The sequence below is a fragment of the Sesamum indicum genome, linkage group LG13 (genome assembly GCF_026168435.1).
Source record: "Sesamum indicum cultivar Baizhima isolate 11 linkage group LG13, ASM2616843v1, whole genome shotgun sequence".
Classification (NCBI taxonomy): Eukaryota; Viridiplantae; Streptophyta; class Magnoliopsida; order Lamiales; family Pedaliaceae; genus Sesamum; species Sesamum indicum.
The window spans coordinates 18,624,592-18,650,533 of record NC_142669.1 but is presented as its reverse complement, the minus strand read 5'-3'; the positions used below and the strand labels follow the sequence as shown (position 1 = coordinate 18,650,533).

The following is a 25,942-nucleotide window of genomic DNA, read 5'->3' as shown; positions in this document are numbered from 1 at the left end:
AACCTGGACCGTGACCTAAAAATTCTATCAAGAATTGTAGAACTGTAAAAACATTTCGATAGTCACATCAATATTAAGTCGAGATAACAAACCAGAAGAATGTATTTAAAACGATGAACTTTTATATTTTTTAATTCAATATTTTTAAATTTTTGTTTTATAAAATATTTAAAGTAAACTTGAAAAAAAATCATTATATGTAGTTCCATAAAACACATGAAGTAGAGGACTAAATGTGTCATCAACTGCCACATGTTTCGTCATCAATCGATCCCAGTTCGAGTTATGAGTTCGGGCCAAATTGGAGTAGTCAAGATTCAAATAAAAAATACGCGAATCTTGATCAAGTTTGCACATTTTCTTTATATTGAAGGAGATAATAAAAACTTGTACCAAATTTACCCATATAATTGCATTCTCAAGCTTTAGGGTCCATATTAAAAACCCCTCTTCACTTGTCTTCATCTCTCTATCTATTGTCTTGTCTCTCTCTCTCTCGTTTTCTTTTTTTCTTTTTTACTTTTCTCAACTCCAATTTGCTCTTGTGTGGAAGCGGGATTGAGACAGTAGAGTAATGGAGAGTAGTAATATTGAACAAGGTGGGAGGAGGAAGATATGCAGGGAGATGAGCCCAGATAGGGCTAAAATGTGTATGATGAGACCCACATTCAAGAAAGTTCAAGTGGTCTACTACCTCTCAAGAAATGGCCATCTTGAGCACCCACATTACATGGAAGTCACTCATCTTGCCCATCAACAACTCCGCTTAAAAGGTACCTATAACATGTATGTGCTTACATGTCTGTCACATGCACGCTCGCACAATTGCAGAAAAATATGATGTAATAAGAGGGTTGTGTTGGTGAGTTTTGTTCGATTTTATTTTTGATATAGATGTTATGGAGAGGTTAGCAGTCCTGAGAGGCAAAGGCATGCCTTCACTCTACTCCTGGTCCTGCAAAAGGTAAAATTCGTTACTCATTTACGTTAGCAATGAATTCAACCGTAAAAAATCCAATTTTTTTTCGGCTGAATCGTGTATATATATTTTCGTTGTTGATCAGTAGGGAATATTATTGATTTTATTTTTTATTTTTTGTTGTTAATAAGAAATATATTTGATATTGATTTTTTAATTATGTCAATAATATTCTTGAAAAATTATACATTTTAATTATGGTGGATGATGGAATGTACAGGAGCTACAAGAATGGGTATGTGTGGAATGATTTGTCTGAAAATGATGTCATTTTTCCATCAGAAGGAGCTGAGTATGTGCTCAAAGGATCTGAATTAGTTCTCGGTTGCACTGGTAATAATTATTCTTAATTTAGTGCGCTTGCATCTCATACATTAATCTTAATTTTTGGGGTTTTTTCTTTTATTAAGATATATCTTATATTTATATATATTAAATTCAGTTAATGATTTATTTAAGGAATATTTTAGTTTGTATTGTCTTGCGAAGTTGATTGTGTTGTTAATCCCTTCAACAAGTAATATACATATATGTATATATTAATATATATCATCTTTGTGTAGCTTTTTAATTATTATAATTATATTGCATTTGTATCAATACGTCAATCATTCATAAGTTGGTATTATTTAAATTAAAATTGATAAATGACAAGGAATTCTTCTAAAATTTGTTATGATTATAAATATTTAATTGTTATTTAAAAATTACAAATACTTCATTTGGATTAATGATCGTCTAATAAATACCTCTTATAATCCTAAAAAAGTATATATTAGACGATAGTTTTATGAGTTTGTAATATTTCAAACACAACAAATATATATAATTATAATAAATTTTAGATTAGCCGTTAATTTACTCAATTAAAAAATCTTTATAGAATTTTAGATAATTAAAATTCAAAATTGTGGTTATGACTCTTCAACTTTGGACATTAGAGAAGCTGGTGCAACTTCAATTTGGCAATGTTCAGAACCAGCAGGTTGCCCAAGACCCAAACTTCCACCCAAAGCGCAAATCCTTAGCTTCAAAACGACGGCCCCAACACTACGAAACCTTCGATAACCAGTACCATGCAGCAGAGGAAGAACAAGAACATGAACAAGAACACAAAGCAATCTACGCAAGCTGCTCAAAGGGTGTCTCAACGGAAGAAATATTCGGACAAAAATCCACACAAAAGAACAACGTTGTTAACCCCACAGAACTCACTCTTGAAACCCATTCCTTCTCATCCCATAAATCAACCACCTCTACCAGCACTACTCTCTCCGACGCCGACGACAACCGAAATTCCAAGAGATTCGGCGACTGCGGCGATGATCCCGTCGGGAACGAGCCGCTCTTGAGCAGAAACTCGATGCTGTTCAGCCTCATTGCCTGCGGTGGTTCCGGGTCGTTCAGGAAGACTCTGCCGCCGCCGGCTGTGGAGGAACCGTGCACGGTGGGTAGGAAGAGCTGCAGCGGGGGCAGTCTTCTGCTTAAAGGGGTGGTTCGCAAGGCGGCGGCCGAGAGGGTGGCGGTGGAGGAGGATGAAATGATGATCAGGTACATGTCGGAGAATCCGAGGTTCGGGAACTTGCAGTCGGAGGAGAAGGAGTTTTTCAGTGGGAGCATCGTGGAGGCGATGGCTACTGAGGAGAGAGTTGGGGCTGATCAGCCTGGATTGAAGAAATCTTCTTCCTATAATCAAGAAAGGTCAGTAAATTACATTTAAAGTTACTTTAATTACATTTTGACCCCCATAATTGATTCAGATTAGAATTAAACAAATCAAATTAATCACATATCACTTTTTCTTAATTATACGACAGTCACACATTTATTATATAATTAATTTATATTTAATTTGAACTAAAATTTTTCTCAAAATCGGGCTCTATGCTTATACATGATATGACAAATGGCGGAAAAATAACAACTGTTTTTAATTGAAAAAACTTTGAAAACACGATGAACACTCTCAAGATTATAATTATGTTGTCGTAGTCCCCTTCCAAGAAAAATACGTATGAGATAAATGCATTTATGACGGATAACACAAAAATACAATTTTGTCCTCTAATTAATTATTACGTTCATGCAGTTCTTATTTACTGATTATGGACAATTCAGTAATTTAATAGAACAATCAAATTATGTAGTTCTCAATCTTTTTCTCTTTCCCGTTAATATATAATTAATTATTTCACAAAAACGCATTCTTAGTTTTTTGTAACTGATCAGGAGCAGCAAGGCTGGGGTAGGAGAAATCGCAAATGAACAAGTGAAGAAAGAAAAAGGAGTGAAAGGGAAATGCATTCCTAGGAAGAAGTCCTCCTCCAAACACTCCAAAAAGTGATCATTTATGATGTGATAAAAAATAACAACGGGCTCTTATAAAATTTGTCATAATTATAAGTACGTTTTTTTGTTATTTGAAAATATTATAAGTATCTTGCAAGAATTAACCGTTTTCTAACAAATATCCTCTTGTGATAGCTCATTGTAAGGGAAATTTGTTAGACGACCATTACTTTGAGGGGGATATTTATAATATTTTAAGCAACAAACGAGTATTTATATTTATGCCAAATTTTCAAAAAGCAGGTTATAATTTTGATTTCATAATGAATATGCAATTGCTCATTTATTGCAAGTTTAGGACAATGTAGTTTAATGTGGGATATATTGTGCTCATCTACTTTGCTTTAACTGTTAGCAGCTGCCTTAGTTGTAAAAATTTAAGTTGATGATCATAGGAGTGGTGTGTCTGTATGTATAGTTATGGTTGTGGGTTGTGGTTAATTTAGGGCATGCATATGGGGAATGTTGGTGAGCTCTTTTAAGCAGAAAATTTAACTATGTCGTGTAAGTTGAATGTTTTATTTCAAATTTTATTGTTTTTTTTATTTTATTTAATATATATGTATTATATGATGTGTGTATAAAAAAATTATATTATTTATTTTATCTAAGAAAAAATTTTGTATGCATGATGCATATGTATTAAATGTGATCGAAAATTTAATAGGATTTGGAATAAAATATTCAATTAACATAAAGGGGATAATTACATCGTTCTCTTCTAATATTTGATATAATTACATGTAAATTTTTTGTGATTTGAAAAGATACATCTAATATCCATGCATTTGTTTCTGTCTAATAAATAGATCCTTTACAAATCAAAATTCATCAAATTTGCTGGTATTAACAAAAAAAAAAAAATTAAATAAAAATTTATATTTGTCCATGATTGATTTATTACACATTTATCGCAGGTCAAGCAAATATTTTCATTAACTTATAATAGATTAGTAGTAAGTCAATAGGGGATAAATATAGATTTGAATAAAATGTATAAGAGTGATTAGGATGGATGTCTGGAATCGTCCACTTTGCTATTTTGTATTTTTATTTAATAAAATTGTAAAGAAAATAGACGAGTTGGATTAAAATTTTTAAAAAAATATCCAATAAATCAATTTTAAAAAAATAAGTAAAATTATAATTTAAATTCAAAAGGATATCTTGGTCATTTCACCATAAAAATGAATGAAAGCCTAACTAAAACTAACAAATTCCGCCAATAGTTAGATGACGATTAAAAAATCTGAGAGAGATTAATAATTTTTCAAACAACGATAAAAGTATTCGTAATTACACCAAATGTCGTCGGAACTCGTAATTTACCCAAAATTCAAGACAATATCATGGGCTTGCCTTACCCAAAAGCAGCCCAAACAATACAAGCCCAGACCACAACCCAATTGGGCCCGACACGAAATTACACCATGATCAAGATCCGACCGCAAAGTTCCAAACGAGTCCAAGCCAAACCCGTCAGCCACTCCGACTCAGCCAGGATATGTGTGATTGCATGTGCGACGCACGTGGTCTCATTTCATGATTCATTAATCACATGAAAGTCCTTCACCCTCGCTACTCCTCTAAATTCTTCTGCAAAAGTTGCTTTTCCATTAAGTTAGCTTTCGCCATGTTTCAAAATCACGCGAATGCAAGTTAACTAACGACTTTAAGTCAAGAATTTCTTATAATTTTCTCATGTGGACAAATATCTTGATATACCCATTTTACCCTCACATATATAGGGTATATTTTGAACAATGCCAAGAATTTTGTTATATTTTTACAGATCCACAACGATTTAACTTGGATTAGGGGTCTCCTGATGACAAGTGATATCATGATTGACAATGAATTATATTTTACCACTATTTTGAGTTGTTGATTGGTCTGAGTATCGAGTGTTCGAGATGGGAACGATTCCAACACCTAACACATCTCGGATCGAATTAGTAGATGACCAACAACCTCAATCAATGGTCAATAAGTAGAGTTTTAAATGTGAATTTATTATATAAAAACAAAGAAAAATACGACTCAAGTTTAAAACTTTACAACTTTAAAATAAGTATTACAATAGGCTCCATTGATTGTCATAATTACAAAATACTTCCTCATTATAGAAAATTTACAAATAGGCCTTTGATATTAACCTTCTAACAAATGCTCATCTACAATAAATTGCTACGAATAAATATTTATTAAATTACTGTTAATTCTAAAGGGGTATTGTAATTTTTTAAACAATCTAAAAATATTTATAATTATAAAAACTTCGAGAAAGCCCACTATATTTTACTCTTTTAAAGAAGGGAAATAGATTTCTTGAAAAGAAATGTTTTGAAAGACCTTTTTTGTAAATCCCATATTAGGTTTAGTGTAAGAGTGGGGGTATGTATTTCATAATTGTTATGATTTGATTGCATGGGACAGCATTCTTCTCTACGTTTCACACATGTGAAATGTGAAGGGCAGAAACAGAAGCAATTCTAAGGAAAGGGAATAAATGGGGAAAATTCGTGAAATTGCTTAAAGATCAAGATGCCATGATTGTGCATATAAATTAATTATTAATATATTTTTTAAAATTAATTATTAATATTATTTGTTTAGAGAATAGCGTTTTGCCTTTTTTTTTGAAATATGATTTATAACAATATTTTAATTAATAAATTGAATAATACATTAATATAACTAAAAATAATAAAAGATGTAAACTAAGACAAATACTCACACAAAGTGACACAAATATCCACACATCCAGTAGGGCTCGAATCCATGATCTCTAATTTGTTTATTGAACTTCAACCATAACTACTAGACTAAGACATCATGGTGACATTTACTTTGGGCCATTAGGTTGAATGGACAAATTACTACAAGATTATCCTGTATTTGATGACAAAAAATAAAAAAATTAAAACCCTTAAAGGGATGCTTTTTAATTATTTAAATATATAGATGAATCAAACTATATATTTTATGTAAGAAACTCTCAATCATGTCTCTTGTATCGCTTGCGTTTTTACATAATCTTGATGATAAATTCACCGTTTGCATAATAGTTATTGTGTGCGAATTTGTATGATCAGGTTTTCTGATAAAGTTCGTATTCGAATAATATTACAGAAATAGGCTCACTATTTAAACAGTAATTACTAATAAAAACAGATATTTATAGAATTAAAAACTCTTACAATCACACAAGAACTAATATATTGAACAAAAGAAAACAAAGGAAGGGGGAAAAAGAATAATATGAGGGTCATTTAATTATAGAGATTGAAGGGATCATTTTGTTTATCAATTAATGAAATTAAATATTCAACATTTTTTCTTGCAAAATTAAAAAAAAAAAGGGGTGATTTTAATTCTACTCACAATCACATATCAAATAATATTATATATAATTCGCGATTCAAGCACATGCATAATTTAAATTTTTAATATATTTTAAATAAGAAAAGTTAGTACAGAAAATTGAATAAGTGATCAAAATAAATAAAATGAATTAATTTAAATGTGTACTTTGAAAAATGATCATTTGTGAAAAAAAGAAACATAAGTAAAAATATTTTTGACGACTCATATTTGAGTCATAATAATTACTTTAAAATTATATCCTTAATATAAACTTATTAAACTAAGAACAAATTATAGTGACTTTTTTTTAAAAGTTTGCTGTAATTACACATAAATTATTTATAATTTAAAAAATTACATACAGTACACCGATATTGCTTCCACTAACAAACAGATTATCCATCAGTTAAACTTCATTAAATTTATTGATATTAAAGAAAAAAAGTTCAATGAAAATCCATATATGCCCGGATTAACTTAATAATGACTTGTTTCAGGTCAATCAAATAATCTTCTAACCAAACTATCCTTATACATTTTCACTCTTATAAAGGGTAGTTTGATAAGAAAAAAGTTTGTTTGATCTGTAATAAGTCAAATGGAGGTAAATATAGATTTTCATTAAATTGTTTTGCGAATATCAACAAATTTACTGAATTTTGGTTAAGAAATAAATCTATTTATTAAATAAAAATAAAAATTAAAAATATTAGATAATATTTTTTAAAATTATAAAAAAATTACATATAATTACGTCAAATTTAAAAGAAATATAAATATCTCTAAAATTAGTAATATATTACCCATAAACACAAATTTGAAATAAATACATAATTTTGTGTCAAAAGTAAATCAGTCTTAGTAAATGAATTGGCATTGAACATTATTATATCATTCAAAGCATATGTCCACACTCCGCGTAATGGAGAGAGAGAGAGAGAGAGAGAGAGAGAGAGAAGTGGGGCCCGGCCACCGAAATCAATGAATGACAGAGAGAGAATCAAGTAGCGTAGATTGATTGCCGGGAGACGCGCTTTTCTTTTTCTTTTTTCCAAAAATTGCATGTGACCCTTGGGTTGCTTGCTGTGCGCCAGCCTACACCCTATAACATTACACCGCCACTCCCACTCCCACTCCCACTCCCAACCCATTATATCAATCAATACCCCATCCGCCGAAAGAGAGACAGAGAACCCATCACACCTAAATCTTTGCTCCACAGGAAAATATGGCGAAATTCTTGCTTGTACTCTTTGCTCTCTGCGTTGTACCCTCCATTGTCACCGCCCGATTCGCCAACGACCCCCTTCTGCTCACCGGTTGTGTCTACTGTGACACTTGCCGCTGCGGCTACGAGACCTCCGCCACCAAGTACCTCGCCGGTAAACTATCTCTCTCTCACTCAGTTGTACTTTTGTTGGAATGCTTTTGTTACGCATCTGTAGGTTGGACTCACTGTTTAGATCTGTGCCTACATTACGGATATTATGTGCATTTTTGCTAGATCTGGGAATTATGTTGTTGATCTTGGTGGAGTATGAATGGATTACTTGGTAAAGAGACTATTGCTGATTTTTTGCCTCATTGTTCAATTTTGAGGGTGTAAATTAATCAACTCGAGCCGTACAGTTCTATCTTGTTTAGGTTCTTATCTTGCTTCAAAAGTTATACTATGTGTTCGGTTTGATTCTCAAGCTTGAACGAGCTTTAATTGAGTAGAGAGTGAGTCAAAATAAGAGTGATTTGATATTTTGACACATTTTATCCTTTTCTGCTGATGGGTTCGAGCTTGGATATGAGCGTCAACTCTTGAATGTTTCCGAGCTTAATTCCTTATGTTTGAATTCAAATCAGTTGGTTACTATCAATGTTGAATCAGTTATCGAACATTGTGGTGTGTTTTACTGCCGTAGATTTAGCGCTCATAGCTCAAAATTAAAGGTACTACTTTCTAATGGTTTGTGTTGGTTGGGCAAATGAACAATCTTTTTTCAGATTGTCTTGCTCTTGTTAACATACATTTGATTTCTTGGACATGATGAAGTAAATAATGTTATCTTGACTTGGGCAGGTGCTGTTGTCAGAGTCGAGTGCAGAAAACGCGACTCCTCCGAACTCACCTACACGAAAGAGGCCGTGACTGACTCAACCGGACACTACAAGATCCTTGTGGAGACCGACCGTGGCGATGACTACTGCGATTCAGTGCTGGTGAAGAGCCCAGACCCCGAATGCAGCATTCCGAACGCAGGCCGTGACCGTGCTCGAGTCATCCTGACCCGCAACAATGGCATGAACTCCAACGCCCGCTTCGCCAATGCCTTGGGATTTCTCAAGAACACGCCTTTGGCTAGCTGCCCCCAGGTCCTCCAACAGTACCAGGAAGCTGAGGATTGAAGTTCACAAAAAAATAAGATCATTATTTAGTCGTTATGCACCATTGTAGAACCCGATAATTGTGTGTCGTACTGTTGTTTTAGCAGTTTATAAGTTTATTCTTACACTGTTTATGGATGATGATGATATTTATGTTTCCTCAACTTGTTATGATCAATTTATCACTTGCTTTGTGATTCCCATTCGGTGTTTCTAACTTACTATATAGTAAACATTATCTGTTGCTGCAATTGAAATGGGTGACTTTGGATCACAACCTGCCATTGGGTGGTTTACTGCAAGCTTTCAAATGGCCAAAAGCGAAGCTTGAATTTAATATATGTAGTTTACTCTTTAAGTTATTAAAAAAGTGTAAAAAAAATTATATAAAAAACTCCCTCGAAATATTAAACCAAGCTTGATTCAAAATCAATCCATCTCAAATAAATATTAAATAGTTGGATTTATTTTTTCATTTCAGTTGTATTTTTGTGTGACATTTTAAACTCTTTCAATTGTCCTGTTTCTTATATAGACTAATAAATGGAGCGTATGATTGTATATACAGTAAAACCTCTATAAATTAATAATTTTGGGATCATTAAATTTTATCAATTTAGAGAAATATTAACTTTTCGATAAATTAATATTTTATTAATTAAAAGAGAGACTTTTTAAATTTAGCAAATTTAATACATGTGTATTGAAAATAAATGAATTCATATATGTTTCATTGATTATATTCATACATCAACCAATTTTTTGTAACTAATTAAATATATTTACGTATAATATCAATTCATTGTATACAACGAACTATTATATTCATGGACGCATGTATCAATTCATTGGAATTGCTTAAAATATACATGTTTACATTTTTCATTGCACTTGAATAACTATTATAACCAATTAAATATATCCATGCATATGAATTAAACATATACTATATAAATCTCAATATGGAAATCTTCTCATCTAAAAGACATGACAAAATCATCCACGAATGATCAAATGCATAAAGCATTACAGACTTCATATTTAATATTTATAATTGTAATATTTATGAATTATTAACTTAGAGTTTTAATGGGACCTAATATTTATAAAGGAATTTTTCAAAAAATTATTATCTTATTATCTTATCAATTTGATAATTTCTTTATAAAGGCCCAGGACCGAAAAATTTTATTATTTCAAAGAATTTATTAATTTATAGAAGTTTTACTGTAGACCTGGAACCATCACCTCCTTGGATTGTAAGTCACCCTCCTATGTTTTTGCCGAATTTCGGACAAACAGTATTACATGCATTACATCCAGGCCGTACGGTCCCTGTACTGTAACGCGGACTAATAAATAGAAAAAGAACCGTATGATAAGGTAGATTTGGTCCCAAATCCACCCGTGGAAGCTTGCAGCCCTGTTCTGGAAGTAATTTTAAGTGAACGTGAGACAGTCACTGGATTTTGATTTTGGCAGAGGATTATAAGTACATAGGCGGACCTAATATCCGCTTATATAGAATTCAATAAATTGTATTGACAGTAACAACAAAACAGCTTTCAGTAGACAAGAACAAACCCCCTTCAATTAGGAGGATGGAAAGTATGAATCATCATGCTTTACAACGTTCACCATACACGATAAATGAGAACCATATGCAACGAGGGAACGTCGTATACTTGATCTAAGTGTGCTATCAATAAGCTGCTTCTGCAACCTGCATTCTTTAATTGGAGTCTAAGCTCTCTTATCAGGAATCAATGCATCTACACGGTTTTCAGAAGCCAGCGAACTGAGTGTATTGTGCATAAGCTTCTTCTGCAGCCTGCATCCCTATCGGAGCCCGTGTGACATAATCTGGAAGATCAAATGCATCTACGAGTTCCCGTGAGATATTCTTCACTTGGAAACACAAGTATTCAGTCAACTTATGTATCGCCTGCAGATTCAGAAAACCATTACTAAGATTTATAAGATATGTCTGATTTTTATCTCGTAAGCTAATCGGGACACAATAAGAGGTATTCGTTCGTTCCAACGACCCAAAAGCAGCCATCTGAAATTCTGATCTTAAGTGAATACTAGGATTTGCAAGGGACCAGGGATCTACCTTAGCTTTGTTAGGAGCGACATAGTCCACATTGCGGTAAGTTCCAATATCGTTCCAAATCCGATCCAAGGCATATAAATCGCACAGAAGTTTCAGGGCAGCACGAGAGCTAGGATCAGGGCAACTGAGGCAAAAGGTAGTTGACAGTTTGAGCTAATAATCCCAGAGAGGAAAGAGAAGACAAGTGCAAGAGAAGAATTACCTTCGCACAGCATCAATGAATTTTGCAAGGATGACGGATTCTATGTGAGATTCTGCAAGTGTCAGAAGGTGATTTAAACATCTATTCCAAGCACCAAAGCTCCCCAGAGTTTTTGAATGCTTCCGGAGTCGAACAGCCACACTTTGAAGCAGTCGAGAAGTACGGTACTGCAAGAGAAAAGATTATAAGGAAGAGATGAAGTTTTTTATTGCCCTCTTGGATAAAAAAGTAATAACCAATACCAACCCTGAAGGCGTCCAACTGAAACTTGGGATCTCGTAGATGGTCTTCACCTTCCCATCTAGCTGTCACTGGGTTAGGCTGCGATAGGTAGGAGTTCATGGATTCTCTCAGATAGTTCCATGTGACGGTGAGCGTCCCACCTTGAAACTTCTCTTTGTACTGCTTCAAGAGGTAACCTGCTACCTGAATCACAACATAATATCCTATAAAGTTGTCCCCCCAAAAAATAGGTAGATGCACAAAAACAGTTAAATAAAAAAATACAGTTCCCAAATAAATTGATTTTGATATTGACTGTTGATATCAGGGACAAACCAGCTTCACAAGAACCTACGTAAAATCATACTACATCCAAATCACTCAATATCAGAAGTTATTGTCTAAATTGGTGATATTGTTGTCTCTTTTCTTCCCATTTATTGAATAAGGATGGTGGTCTCAGAAAATTGATGTCTTGGTCTAAGAAAATCAATATCTAGTTGATCAACTACCAAAGGAAGAAGAATTTAATTAGCATAAAAGATTAGATGAAAAGAAAAACCTGCTGCAGGAGGACAGTATTGTCCCCTTCAAATGTCTGGAAGATGTCATGGTCATTCCTCAAGCTGCCAAATCTGTTGACGGCAGCATATCCATGACCTCCACAAGCTTCTCTGCAGATGCTCAGTGACTTTGCTGTATAAGAAGTAACATAGGACTTGAGTCCTGCTGAAAGTGCGTGGACATCGCCCACCAACTGCTCATCATGTGTCTTCTTCATCTCAGAGTATTTATCAATCAAATCCAGCGTGGCAAAATGGAAAGCATAAGTTGAAGCCAACATTGGCATGAGCTTATGTTGCTGAGATTGGTAATCAAGTATACTTATTTCAGGTGCCTTCGGAGGACCAAATTGCTGCCGCAGCAGAGAATATCTGACAGCTATTATGACTGCAATCTTCAGGACACCAACGGAAGAATAAGCAAGACCCACTCTTCCTCCTACAAGTTCACCTAGTGTGGCAGCAAACCTTTTGTTGATAGAAGGCAAGCTGCTTGTGTACTTCCCGTCTCGCGAGACATCTCCGAATCTATTAAGAAGATCATCTCGAGGAATTCTTACTGACCGGAATCTCAATGCTCCATTATCCACTCCATTTAGACCAACTTTATGGCCACAATCATGTATTTCAACTCCAGGCAGTGGTTTGTGGGTCTTCATATCCCGAATTGGGACAATGAATGCATGAACACCCATATCAGCAACGCCTTTGGTATCATGAGTAGGCAACATCAGCTTTGCAAAAACTGTTGCAAATTTTCCATGAACAGCAGCATTACCAATCCACCATTTAATGGCCCCATCATTTGGTGTGTCAATGATGAATTCATCCTTAATTGGATCAAAAGTTGCAACTGTCTGGAGGCCTTGAACATTGGAACCTTTCAGGAGCATTCAACATAAATAGATAAGTAAAACAGGCGTATGTCAGAATATTAGTGAAATTCCAGAAATGGAGGCCGGAAGCATGAAAATTTTGGATGAAGATGCTTGTAAAACCATCAACTTTTTCCTTGTTTGTTATACAAAAAAAGCAAACCATAAAACTAAGGTATAAAATGAACTACAGAAAGTACGCCCAGGTCGTTATGCCATGTTCTTGATTCTCTCCTATCAATATTCATAGCATGAGACAGATATTACATGCTGATAGCCACAACTTATCTGGTGAAAGATGAACATGCATCCTAGCATCATATAAATATTGTCTACTTCAATAATCAGGTTGCAAGAAGACAATCAGAAAATACCAAGGACTGAAAAGAAACTAGGTACATAAGAATTTAGGTAGTGTTACCATGATGAAGTTCCGTCATTGCAAAGCACCCTGGATACTCCACGTTATCTATACCTTCAAAGTACTTGTCTCTATGCTTTTTGGTTCCCAGGTTGAGCACAGAGCCTCCCCAAAGGCTACAAAAATGTAACATTGAAATGGGACGAACATAAGCAACGAAGGCACACACATTCAAGGTGTCGTCAAGAACCATCTAGGTGAAGATTCAAGATTGTTAAACATAGTATCCTGCAGGATACTGCATTAACCATAACACATCGTTTTCCAATAGAGCTTAGAACACTAATTATTTACCAATAATGAAGCCCTGTAACAAGAACAGTTTCCTCTTAATAAAACGAAATACTGTTGCAAGTGCATCTTCATGACTTCGTTTAACAAAAGATATTCAGAATTTATCTGCGCTTTAAACAGACAAAAGTTCCAAGTCCCCAACGCAGTTTAAACAGCACATACAATCACGTGACTATGATGTTCCCACATGCAGACTACATAAAAAATGAACATCATTTTCTAATTCACCAACAACTTTAGACCGTGAATGTACTTTTAAACAAATTTCACTATCCCCCCAACTCCAGTCATAAACTAAACAAACTTTTCTTACAAGCCTTATTATGGACTTCTGAAGTACATTTCAACTAGTACAAGAAAACCATACCACATAATTCAATCTAGTAATAAGACAACTATAAGGCACATAAGCACTCTCACAATCATTTTCACATAAATTCAGCATACAATCCGAAAAGGGAGCGAATCATTACCTGTATTGAACCCCCATCTTGATCCCCAACGACATATCAACACTACCCACCGCCTCAAGAATCGCGAAATACTTGGCCGGCTCCTCCACAACATACCTAAACGGCCTAATCCCAGCCTCTCTGACCAGCCCCATCAGCTGCCTCATACAAAGCTCCCGATGCTCGTCCTTGGATATCTCCAGCGGCGTCTGAAGCTCCGGCCTCGAATTGAAGTAATCATACACCTTCTGCTGCACGTCCCTGTACTTCCCCCTCATGTACTTGGACAATTGCTCCGTGTTCACATCACTCTTCGCTCGCCCCGCGCACCGTGCCAGCTCCACCCCGTCGGAAAACTCCGGCGGTGGGTTAAGGTGCAAGAAGAGCCGCTCCACGCGCCGGGCGACAACAGCACGATCCCAGTTCGAACACCCATCTTCTTCCGCCGTCGAATTGGAGGTTTTCGGTTCGTGGGACTCCATTTTCTTGATCCAACTATGAAAAGAAACGCGTGTAGTTGAGCTGATCGACGTAGGCTAAGGTAGATAGATGCATTTGACGAGAATTCTGGAAGGCTTATACGGAAGGTAGGATGACGTGCGGGGTTGTTGGACCCCCACGTGGTGAGTGTTGATTGGATTATTAAGTGGGCAGTTAATTGTTTTTGGCGCGCCTTTCGATAAGCATGGGAGATATTTGGATGGGATAGAGAAGGGGCTGTTTGACTGTTCCCATACTTGCGTTTTTTCACCTTTTATGGACATAGTTATTTGTTATTTGGAAAAAAGAGTAGATGAGATTTTGGTATTTTTTAATAGTGATATGGGTTGAGGCCATCCATGATCTGACCATGACCTGATGTTAATCTTATAATGATCAGACCATTTTAATAATTATCACAATTTAGATGAACGAGAATGTCATATTTACAAAACATTAAGTTTATTGGAATGTTCTTATCTAAAATTTTATAATACTTTAATTAGTATTGAAATTGAGGTTATATGGCCGTGGAGTGTGATTTGATAGTAATAAAAGGCGCACTTTATGAAATAATTTAACTTATATTTATAAATACTTATGTACCAAAATTCGTATGAACAACTTATCGTTTAAATTGTAATTGAATGAATTATATGATTAATAAATCGGACATTACGTCAGATTGCTTGGAAAGACGTAGACCCATGAAACTTTTGGGCTTTTTCTTACTTCTTTTAAGATAAATGTAATCTTTGGGACTTATTCATTGTATTCTATATAACAAGTAAAAAATGCGAAAATATGGTGATAGTGACCAAAGATGCATGCGTCTGAAAATGTGAATAAAGATATAATCAAATGCGAAATGTGGTCGAGAAATAGAATATTAAACAAGACTGAAGACTCGAATGTTTTGTACTAAACTTTAAGATAAGTCTTAGGTAGTTAAATCATCATTATCAGATCATCCTTTTGTCCCTACAACTTAGTGTGTATATATATATATACACATCATTATTAGATGATAATCACATATGAATATGAAATCTGCACTAAAATAGTATTTTTAATCCCCTAAGTTAGATCCAATCACTTCTGGTTCCATTCATTAAAGAATTAATATTTTTAATCTCGTAACTTATAAAGATTAGTACTTTTGGTCCTCATGCACTTTTCCATCTACAATTTAACGATATAGGTCACGTGCCGAACACGTTGCCGTTAAGTATTTTTTATTGAAGGAAAAATTAACCATTTTTTCAACAGTAGCATATGAGTGTTTCATTTGGCCTACTTGATTCACCTGTGAAAGACATGATTTTTTGTATTGGTTTTACTTGACTTCAACTTATAGAAATATGAGAATGATATGATTCAATTTTTGTGAGAAGAGGGAGAAATGACTATGTTTTTTGCCCTAATATCCTTCAAAATTTATTTTTTTCCCCTCAAAGTAGCTATATTTTCCATAGAAATGGTCAAAAGCTGGAAGACACTCTAATTTTTTCTCCAACCAAAAATACTTAATGATCATATGTTAAGCACGTGCACTACACTGTTAAATTGTAGACAAAAAAAATACTTAATGATCACATGTTAAGCACGTGCACTACACTGTTAAATTGTAGATGAGGATAAAAAATGCTAATTTTTATAAGTTACGAGACTAAGTACTAATTCCGTAATGAATACGACCAAAAATAAAATGGGCCCAATTGAACAAAAAATATTATTTTCCCTAAAATTTTAGTTATCTTCACGAGTGAACATCCAGTCCCCAAGAAATCTTGGTTCAGGGAGGGCAGAAATTACTTAAAACTACCTAGGGCACAGTATACTAGTAGAACGTCATATGTTATGGTCCGAGCATTATTTACGCCTCAAATCCAAGAAAACATTCGTCTTTATCTAATGTAAGCTTTATTGCATTTTATCTGAATATATAACTTTGTGTAGTTAAAAAATGCCAACTGCTATTTGAGTTGTTGTAGAGCAATAGAGTAGTCAATCTGTCAGATGATTGAAAGTAAGCAATTTCGTAAGTTACTGAACCTAAACAAAAATGAACATAGTTATCGGATTAAAATTAGAATTAGGCATACTTAACGGACTAAAATAATACTTTCCCCGCATGAAAATAAAACCATTAATACTTATGAAATATGGAGACATATTCAATCTACCATCATACTCAAAACATGTAACGTATTAAAAACATAAAACCTTAATAATTGTTAAATGGATTCCAATCCCTCCATCTTGGATCAAATTAAACATTGATGGCTGCGCATTGCAAAATCCTGGATACTCAGAATCAGGTGGAATTTTCAAAGATCAAAATGAAAGTTTTATTACAGCTTTTTCATTTCAAAAGGGATTAATACAAACTCAGGCTTCTGAAATTTGGGCTTGGGCTCTACAACACAGGCTATTAATTGCACAAGATAAAGGTTTTGAAAACTTAATTATACAAACTGATTCTAAAACACATATTCATCTGTTTTGCAAGAATGCGAAGACCCCAAGCATCTGCTTCCACTATTCCAGGATTGCAAGGTTCTACGGGATAGCTTTCAAAATGTTCAAATGGTTTTTGACTATCGGGAAGTTAATAGGGTAGCAGACGAAGTAACAAAACATACAACAAGCCAACCTTTTTACAATTTTCTTTTTTATAGTTGTCTGCTTTTTGTAGTTGACTTATTTGGATCCTATGGGAGATGTATTATTCTCCAAATACCATTTATAAGGTCAGTTAAACGCACTGTTCTTTACATTTACTTGCGACTGGCGTATGTGGTTTTCTAACTACTATATTATAATGTGAATCTTATGACGAGTAGCCCTTTTCAAATAGCAAATGTGTTCGTTATAAGAAAAAGAATGCTAATTGCATCCATTATTCTGCAGGTGCTTCCCCTCTCCCAGAAAGAAAATTTTCAGGTAATAACTTAGAATGTCTATCTATTTATGTTTGTAGATGAGGATGCTGGTGGTGAACTGACTTTCGCCAAATCTCTGATACGGGTTTCTTGGAATAAGTGTTAAATAGTTGAGGTGGGCTGTGAATTTTGATAATGGATGATGATACGGTATAAAATTAAAATTATCGATTTTCCTATTCGAGCTAGGAAGGGCTCCAAAAATTGAGGAAGAAGAAACTTTTCTTGAATTTATTCTCTGGTCTTTTCATTACTCTCCATAACATATAAATACAAAATCTAATAAAGGATCTTTGGACAAGTCTCACCATCTCTCTAGCATGCCCTAACAACTTTGGTCCTATCTATTTTATTTTCATTAGTGATAATAGTCCATAAATCTATTAATTTTGCAGTAACTTCTTAACATTTGGGCGAGCTAGGTCCATAACCCTATCAGATGAAGGAAGTGCTGCAGAGGGGCTTAGTAAATCCAGGTCAGTTCTTGGTGATCTTACCAATCAGCTGGGGGCAAGAAGATACTCTGAGAGAGAAAAAAATGGAATCAGGAGTTTTTAATTTAACAGGTGAGGAACCAAAGCGCGTCCTAGGTGAAAACCAAGTTTCACTTCGCTCATGCACTGAGATTAATTCTTTGAAGGGTAATGTTGTATTGAATATCTCAAGAGTACCCAGTGAAAACAGGGACCTAAGTGTGCCAGATTTGAGCAGTGGTTTTGAAATGGATTCTGCTGAGGGTCACTGTCTGAAGGGTTCAAAAGTTCATGGAGAATACGAGGACATCAAGACTTTGGATCTTGATGGAGGGACTGGTCGCCAGATTATTAATGAAATGGATTTCCATAATGCGTTGGTAGATAGTTGTGAGATTGGTGGTATTGAGAGTGATGCTTTCCCAAGTATGGATAAAATAGCTAATGGAGATCATACTGGTCCGGAGTTGAAGGATCTTGAAAGGGGGAGAGCTGTGAATTCTGTTGCCAGCGAAGCTGATGGTCGTTGCAGCAAGTCTGACACGTTGGAGAGCGCTAATAAAAACTGTCACCCGTTGGAGAAGAATGCTCTTAATTTGGTTAGCGCTGAAGCTAATGATGAGGTGGGTGACAATTTTTCTGCTGACACTTCAAGGATAGTGAGCGAAACTGGTGGTGATTGCCTCCATGAGGGTAAGGATTTTGATGCTGATGAATCCAAACCCAGTCTGGAATACACTCAAAGTGAGATCAATGAGTATCAAAATGATCAGAATGATCATAATGCTAATAATTTGGTCTTGAGTCAGTGTGGTTCTATTGACTGCACCGTTCTACCTGAGTCTCAGGAGTCTAGAATATTTGGAGCAGAAGGATCCACGGAACTGAAGAAGGGAAATGAATGTGCTTATGTGGGTGTTGGGACAAGCTCATTGAGAGCTTGCTCTTGTTCTTTTTGCACAAAAGGTATTGTGGCATTCAATTTGCTTTCTGATTGCTGCTTCAGTTTTAGGCTGGACCAGTATGGAAAACTGTGAGGATGCCTAGGTTCAATGCGATAAATAATAAAACTTTTCACTCTCCGTTGTCACTGCTTTCATTATAAGGTGCATTGATTCGGCTCTAACTCATGTTAACATGACATTATATGGTCGTGAGAAATTGTTTAGCAATCTTATTTCCTATTCAAAATAAGCTTTGATTAAAAGGCTCTTTCACAAACTCAAATCACAGGACCTTGATTGAGGTGAGTGTGTGAAGGAGCTTTCCGTTCCTACTCTCGAAGTCATGTACTTGTGTGTCCTTCAGCTTCTTCATTTATAGAGGAATTGGCCAGCTCTGCGGATTTGAAACCAGTTGGAACTCATCCTATTCCTTTATTACGTTAGATATTACACTTGAACGTTGTTGTGAAAGAACATAATGTAATACACTTTCTTAACAACATAGCATAAAAACTTTGATTAATTTGGTTTATATATGAATATTCAGATTATCAAAAGTACAATTTGTAGGACGGGGTGCACAGAGTATTAGTAGGATAAAACCAGATCAGAGCCTCATTTTACGCAGGCCGTTGCTGATAGTTGCAACTGGATTAGCAACTTGGTTGTGCTGTAACCAAGTTAGAAACTCTTGATGTTATGCCACACATGTAAAATTTACTTGGTGGTCAATCGAGTGAATGATCTAAAAACCAATCAGAAGGCCGTGAATCTTCATATCCCCTGTTGTACTTCTTTTTCGACTATCCAGTCTTTAATCTATCAGCAGTTTTCTTTTCCTCAATATATTAAATCCTGGTTTTATATTATTAAGTTCTTATCTAGTATATACCATCGTGTGTCCATGTTCATGCATGCAGCAAGCAACACTCTATGATCAGTCGTGCAAAGTTATTGCATATCGATACTCGGGAGAAAATCCCTCTTGCAGGAAGCTAAACTACTACCACTGACCGACTTGAGAGAAAAATGCAAAACAGACTTGGAGTTGATCAATGCTACACCATCTGAAAAGCACTAGATCAGTTTCAGAAGGCTCTCAAACTTCTTGTAAGATCAATGATTCTATACTTGAGTCGGTGCTCCAGCCGTAATTTCTCTAGAAGTGGTAGTTTAGAACATCTATGATGTAATGTTTGTCGTTCCGTTATTATTTGATCCATATCATCTCGCTCGTTTGGATATCCTCATCTTTCTCTTCATCTCACACGACATGATGTGATCGTCCCGCTGACTATTTTGACACTCGACCCGTATAAGAAAATCCCGTTTCGACTTTAATTCTCAGGATTATGCTGGTGACTTGAGTATTTTATATACATAGGGATGAGAATGAAATCTGACATGGAAGATGAAGAGCAGAATTATAGTTTATCTTATGAATGGAACATTGTATCAGAAAACACAGAATTGATCATGACAGCATAAAATACGAATAAAATGAAGTGGAGCTTTGTTTTCTGATTCATATAGGTTGACTTTTTAATACATGACGGACCCTCCACTAATTAGTACAAGCAGTTTCTGTTTGACTTTTAAGGGATGAAGCTGGTATTAACTGTCATGATCTCAACTTCTCAAGTCAACTGCCCCTATATATCTTCCTCAATTATTTGGGAGTTTTGGTCTTATACCCTTATTTCTTGGTTATAATACTGTTGTTCATAGATAGCTTTGATTAGGGTCATTAACAGATGGAGTGGCTAGTAGTCCTAGTGTTGGTGAACCCAACATCTATACTATATAAAAATGAAATTTTTATTTTTACTTATAAAAGACGATTACTTATATTGCAACATCAATTTTTTAAATTTATAAAAAATATTCCTTATGTCTATTTCAACCACCTCGACTCAAATTCTTCTTTTCATCTATATATCTATACTAAAATAAAATAGTATAGATAGTTTTTTCACTCGCAAACGGTGATCTGTGACACCGGAAGATCTATTTGCTATAGAGTGCCTCGAGCCCGCATTGATCCATTTGCCACCAATTGTATAGTTGTGAATTGGCATGGTCACATGGTCGGTTTTTTATCAAACCAGTCCGTTTTTTATCAAATCGGTTGGTTCAATCGATTCTGAGAAAACTGTTGAGAGTTTAAGATTGCTTTTCTAATAGAAATTGTGGTTCGAATTGCACTTGCAATTGTATTATTATCTCTTAAATGTATGTTTTCGTAGAAAATTATTAATATACTTAATTTTACTATTTGCATGTATCGAATAATTTAATTCATTACTGATCAGCTCTATGGAAAAAATAATCAACTTTATCATTGTTGTGAATGTAATTTGTCAATCTAACATCATGACTTCAAATTTTTGTTATATTGATAATATTCTTAAATTGATTTTATTTATTTATTTATTATGAAATGTGATATGTTGATTTATATATTTTATTTTTATTTATAATATATTTTAAAATTTTAAAAATTATTTATTATATATATACAGAAACGATATGATACAATCACTAAAAATAAATAATAACAAGATAATGTGGTTGGAGAATGATGCAGCTCCCTAAAGCAACCGAATTGCCTCACTTTGTGGAAAAGTTATGTAGGTGGAAATGCAATGGCATGGGCTTAAAATATGTTGAAGTTGACATTCCCAAAGTCAACTGAGATGAGTTGTCTTATACGCTAATTTTGCAATGAAATTTAGGTACTTTGTTAGATCAACTAATTATATTCAATCCTCATTAATGTCCTCAACTACAAAACCATTATTATTGGAAATATTTAATAATTTAGTTGACTTGTTTTCATGAAATTAGTGATATTTTTAAATTTTGTGTTATGCCTTATTATATATATATTAATTTTATGGAACATATACATTAAATATATATACATAAAGGATGTGATCATTTTGAAAATCAGGGTTTCAGGATGGACAGCAAAAAAAAAAAAAATGTTTAAAAATTCATAATATCAATTTCAACCATAAATAAAATAAAAATAAATACCCAACAGACAAAAGTGTATAAAAACATTTTTTTTTAACAATTCAGTAATAACATCAGTAAAAAAAAAAACGTATTTTTTCGTAAAATTCTTGAACGTTATTTGATGCAAAAATATGATGATTTATTTTATATTATTAGATAAACAGGGTCAACATTTGCATATCATACTAATATTGTCAAAAAGTGAGATCGACTGAATTTGTATTAAGTGGATTGCTATTCAGCACACTGCACAATATCTCAATACCAGCTTTCATCGTAACCCTCTCCATATTATCCGTATTTTCGATATTTTTTCCTCCATCAAATATATAATAGCAAACAGAATGGAGCATATTGGGAGAATGATTAAGAGAAAAAATGAAAGGTTTGGAGAAAGGGTTTATGTTGTAAACATATATAATAGTAATAGTGGAATGTGGATTATCCAATTCTTGAAAAAAGGTAGTCGCTAGTTTGATCAGTTGATCTGCATTGGCGCACTTGAAAACGCATGATGGGTTGCCGCAACGCCGACTAAATAGTGGAAACGGGCGGTGCAATTCAACAGATTCTTGCCATCATTACACTCTTTTTTTTTATTTTTATAATTTGGTATAATTACAAATTTTTAATGATTTTAAGTATTATATTTAATATTTTACTTCTATCTAAAAATAATTTTTTTAAGTAAAATTGATTGAATTTGTTCATATTAATAAAAAAAATTGAATGAAAATTTATATTTATCATCGATTGACTTATAACTGATTTATTGCAGGTTAAATATTTTTTCTTTTTTTACTAAACTACTCTTATAACGGTGAAAAGTTACATCCTCACATGCATTAACATGTGAAGATGTATTAGGATAATTTGATCAAAAAAATTTATTTGACGTGTAATAAATTATTAATGAGTCAATACGGTGTAAATATAGATTTTTATCTAGTTTTTTTTTGTTAATATCAACAAATCCGATAAATTTTAATTAGTAGGAATATTTATTTGTTAGACAAAGCAAATCGCAGGAGTATTAAATGTAATTTTTCAAACTATACAAACTTTACGTGTAATTACACCTAGGGATCGACGTGGGTCGGGTATTTTGGGTTTTTTTGGGTCGGGTATCCACTTTTATCAAGTAATATATTTTGGTACATGGTACAAACCCAATAAAATTGGGTACTTAGGTGGTGGTTGGGTGAGTTTATGATGCCATGTTTGGTTTTGTATTCATCTTCTACTTTTATGAAAAATGTGTGTTTTTCAATTTTGTATAAAAATGAGAATATATTTGAATTAGTTGATAAGACTGCAAAAATAAAAAAATTATAATTAAAAATATCAAACTACTCGAGTTCGATTAATGTTTGATCCAATTAAATCTCGTTTTTGAATTTAATTAGATTAATAATTAAATTAAATTTAAACGTAAACTCAATTTTTAAAATTCAATAATAATACAAACAAATTTGGCTCAATGATACGCTGGATTCAACTCGAATCATTCATTTAATTAATTTTAATTTGTGTCTGTACATGAAAAATATCAAAAGGCACGTGCAGCGTTGCGGCATATTAAGGGTGAGTCACGTGCAAACTTCACATGGGTAAGAGCATCAATGCGTACCAAACAATTGTTTTTCTTGTTTGACAATAATTCATAAATCATAATTCTCCAATTTCAAGAAAATCTTCACATGGCCCCTTCTACTACTATCAATTTCATAGTACACTTATCTCCTATTAATTACAAGTTAATACTACAAGAACATTTATTTTTTTAACCCCCCCTCCCCCCCCCCGGCAAAATATATATATATATATAATTTATTTATGTGCAGCTTTCGATTTAATGAATACCTCGTAGCATGAGGTATTATTCGCTCTGATTTTATATAAGTCTCAATCAATGTCCTATTATACGACGTATTATCTGATTTTTTGACTTAATCAAATTCCTCATTTACAACTAATAACGGACACATGCTACATGATTAGCTCCCTATAAAAATAGCGTGTGATGAGCATAGATTTAACAGATGGTTCGAGTAATTTATAAGTTTTAAGGTCTTTATTTTATTGTAGGAAGTCTTTTTAAAACAAAATCATGAGGTTCAAACCAAATCAGATCAAACAAATATGTAGAATCCCTTGTGGTCAATTGTGATTTTGCAAGCGTTTGTCAATGCAAGGTATAATTACTTTTGGATTGTGCAAACGCAATAGTCTGCGTTTTGTACAAGTTAAAATTTGAAAATTTTTTAACCAATAAGATGAATTTATAAAATTAATTGATTCAAATTCACTTTTTACTAAATAATATTTTACAAAACCAATGATCATAGAAATTATTTAAATGAAAATCAAATTTCCCAAAGTTGGGCCAAAATTACCCTACATCTACAATTTCATTAAGTAGTGATTTGACCAAATCGACTTCGAACTTATATCACATACATAAGAAGTAATTAGATCAAAAATGCTTGTAAAATGTGAATGAAAGTTTTATTAGTTTCTTTAAAATATTTCTAAAACATAGCAAAGTCCAAAAAAATATTGGGCAATACTTATAATTTTATTTTCGTACAATAGATACTAATTTATTCTAAAATAAAATTTAATGTTTACAACTTCGATGCAACTTAGAATCGAGCTAATGTTGCCTCAACGACAGGTCTGAAACCTTAAAATTCTTCACTTAGCAGAAAGTCTTGGTTTGAGTCTTATTATATGTATAGGTGTATGTCTATTTATATAGTAATTTATTATCTCATTTATTTCATTTGTTATGTAATTATTATTATTATTATTATTAGCATTAGCATTTTAAATATATTGATAATATATTATATAATAAAATTAATTATTTTTATTAAAAAAAATAAGGTATATTACATTTTAGTACTTAAATTATGCACATTTTTTATATTTTGTCATCTAAATATAAATATACATATTTTTAATGTCAACTTATTACATTAATTTTGTGAAATTTGCAAGTCACTATATAACTGTTTTCGATCAAATGTTCTATCGAAAAAATACTACATGCAGTTTATATGCGATATTTAAGGACAATGTGATGTTTAGATGAGATGTTGTGCATTGCATATGATATTTTTTCGAAAAAAAATTAAATTAAAAAATAATCAGACGAGATAAATTGTGAATTTCGCAAAATCGAAACAACGAATTGACATAAAAAAATTATTAATTGATAAAATTAATAATAAATATAATTCGAATGACAAAATATAATATAATTCAAAATAATATTAGTCAACAAGTTTGAGGGCACCACAAAGAAGTAGGATTTGATGATCAAAAATCCCACAAGAAAACAAAAAGAAAATCTTGCTCATGCAAATAGAATAGCGGCGGAGGGCCCCACAATGCGTGGCTCCAAAGAGAACTCCGCGTCAAAAAAAGGGGCCCACTTTCAACCTGCTTCGTTCTCACGCAACTTATGGGCAACGCATGCGCCCCCTCTCATTTTTTGACTTTTGGCCTTCGGCTTCCAATCATAGGCCGCTCCTCAATTATTTCCAACTTTTTGTACATTCAATTATGACCCCCAAACGTTTCCAAAATTATATTTCCCTCCCCAATAAAATATATTATTATCTACAAATTATTCATACTAGCAATTTTGATCTTTTTATTATATTTTACGTACATATTTAAAAAAAATATATTCTATATGTTTGATTTTTATAAATAAACTAAAATGTGAAAAAATTCGAATTAATGAGTATTAGGCGATGTGATTTTTGCTTCAAAGAGCACTATTTTTATTTACTTTTTTGTTCGATTAATAGAGAAATTGGAATTATCTACAACTTGAATTATTCAATATAAACT

The 25,942-nt window shown here is 33.4% G+C and overlaps 4 protein-coding genes across 4 annotated transcripts; 3 read left to right on the top strand and 1 right to left on the bottom strand.

Moving 5' to 3' along the window:
- Positions 1–430: 430 nt before the first annotated feature.
- Positions 431–3,849, top strand: LOC105176479 (protein SOSEKI 2). Its single transcript, XM_011099294.3, has 5 exons — positions 431–773; positions 895–964; positions 1,200–1,312; positions 1,921–2,680; positions 3,209–3,849. The coding sequence occupies exons 1-5, from the start codon at positions 575–577 to the stop codon at positions 3,321–3,323; spliced, it is 1,257 nt and encodes a 418-aa protein (XP_011097596.1). The 5' UTR covers positions 431–574; the 3' UTR covers positions 3,324–3,849.
- A 3,956-nt stretch (positions 3,850–7,805) lies between these two features.
- Positions 7,806–9,271, top strand: LOC105176478 (major pollen allergen Lol p 11). The gene is made up of 2 exons (XM_011099293.3): positions 7,806–8,076; positions 8,766–9,271. Exons 1-2 carry the CDS (start codon positions 7,923–7,925, stop codon positions 9,089–9,091), a joined length of 480 nt encoding a protein of 159 aa, XP_011097595.1. The 5' UTR covers positions 7,806–7,922; the 3' UTR covers positions 9,092–9,271.
- A 1,285-nt stretch (positions 9,272–10,556) lies between these two features.
- On the bottom strand, positions 10,557–14,782 carry ACX2 (acyl-CoA oxidase 2). The gene is made up of 7 exons (XM_011099292.3): positions 14,237–14,782; positions 13,470–13,585; positions 12,173–13,053; positions 11,635–11,814; positions 11,389–11,555; positions 11,187–11,310; positions 10,557–11,015 (listed from the first exon to the last, which is right to left on the bottom strand). Exons 1-7 carry the CDS (start codon positions 14,695–14,697, stop codon positions 10,854–10,856), a joined length of 2,091 nt encoding a protein of 696 aa, XP_011097594.2. The 5' UTR covers positions 14,698–14,782; the 3' UTR covers positions 10,557–10,853.
- Positions 14,783–17,515: 2,733 nt separating this feature from the next.
- LOC110013074 (uncharacterized) lies at positions 17,516–19,195 on the top strand. The gene is made up of 2 exons (XM_020698689.2): positions 17,516–17,641; positions 18,036–19,195. The coding sequence occupies exon 2, from the start codon at positions 18,080–18,082 to the stop codon at positions 19,148–19,150; it is 1,071 nt and encodes a 356-aa protein (XP_020554348.1). The 5' UTR covers positions 17,516–17,641; positions 18,036–18,079; the 3' UTR covers positions 19,151–19,195.
- Positions 19,196–25,942: the final 6,747 nt, after the last annotated feature.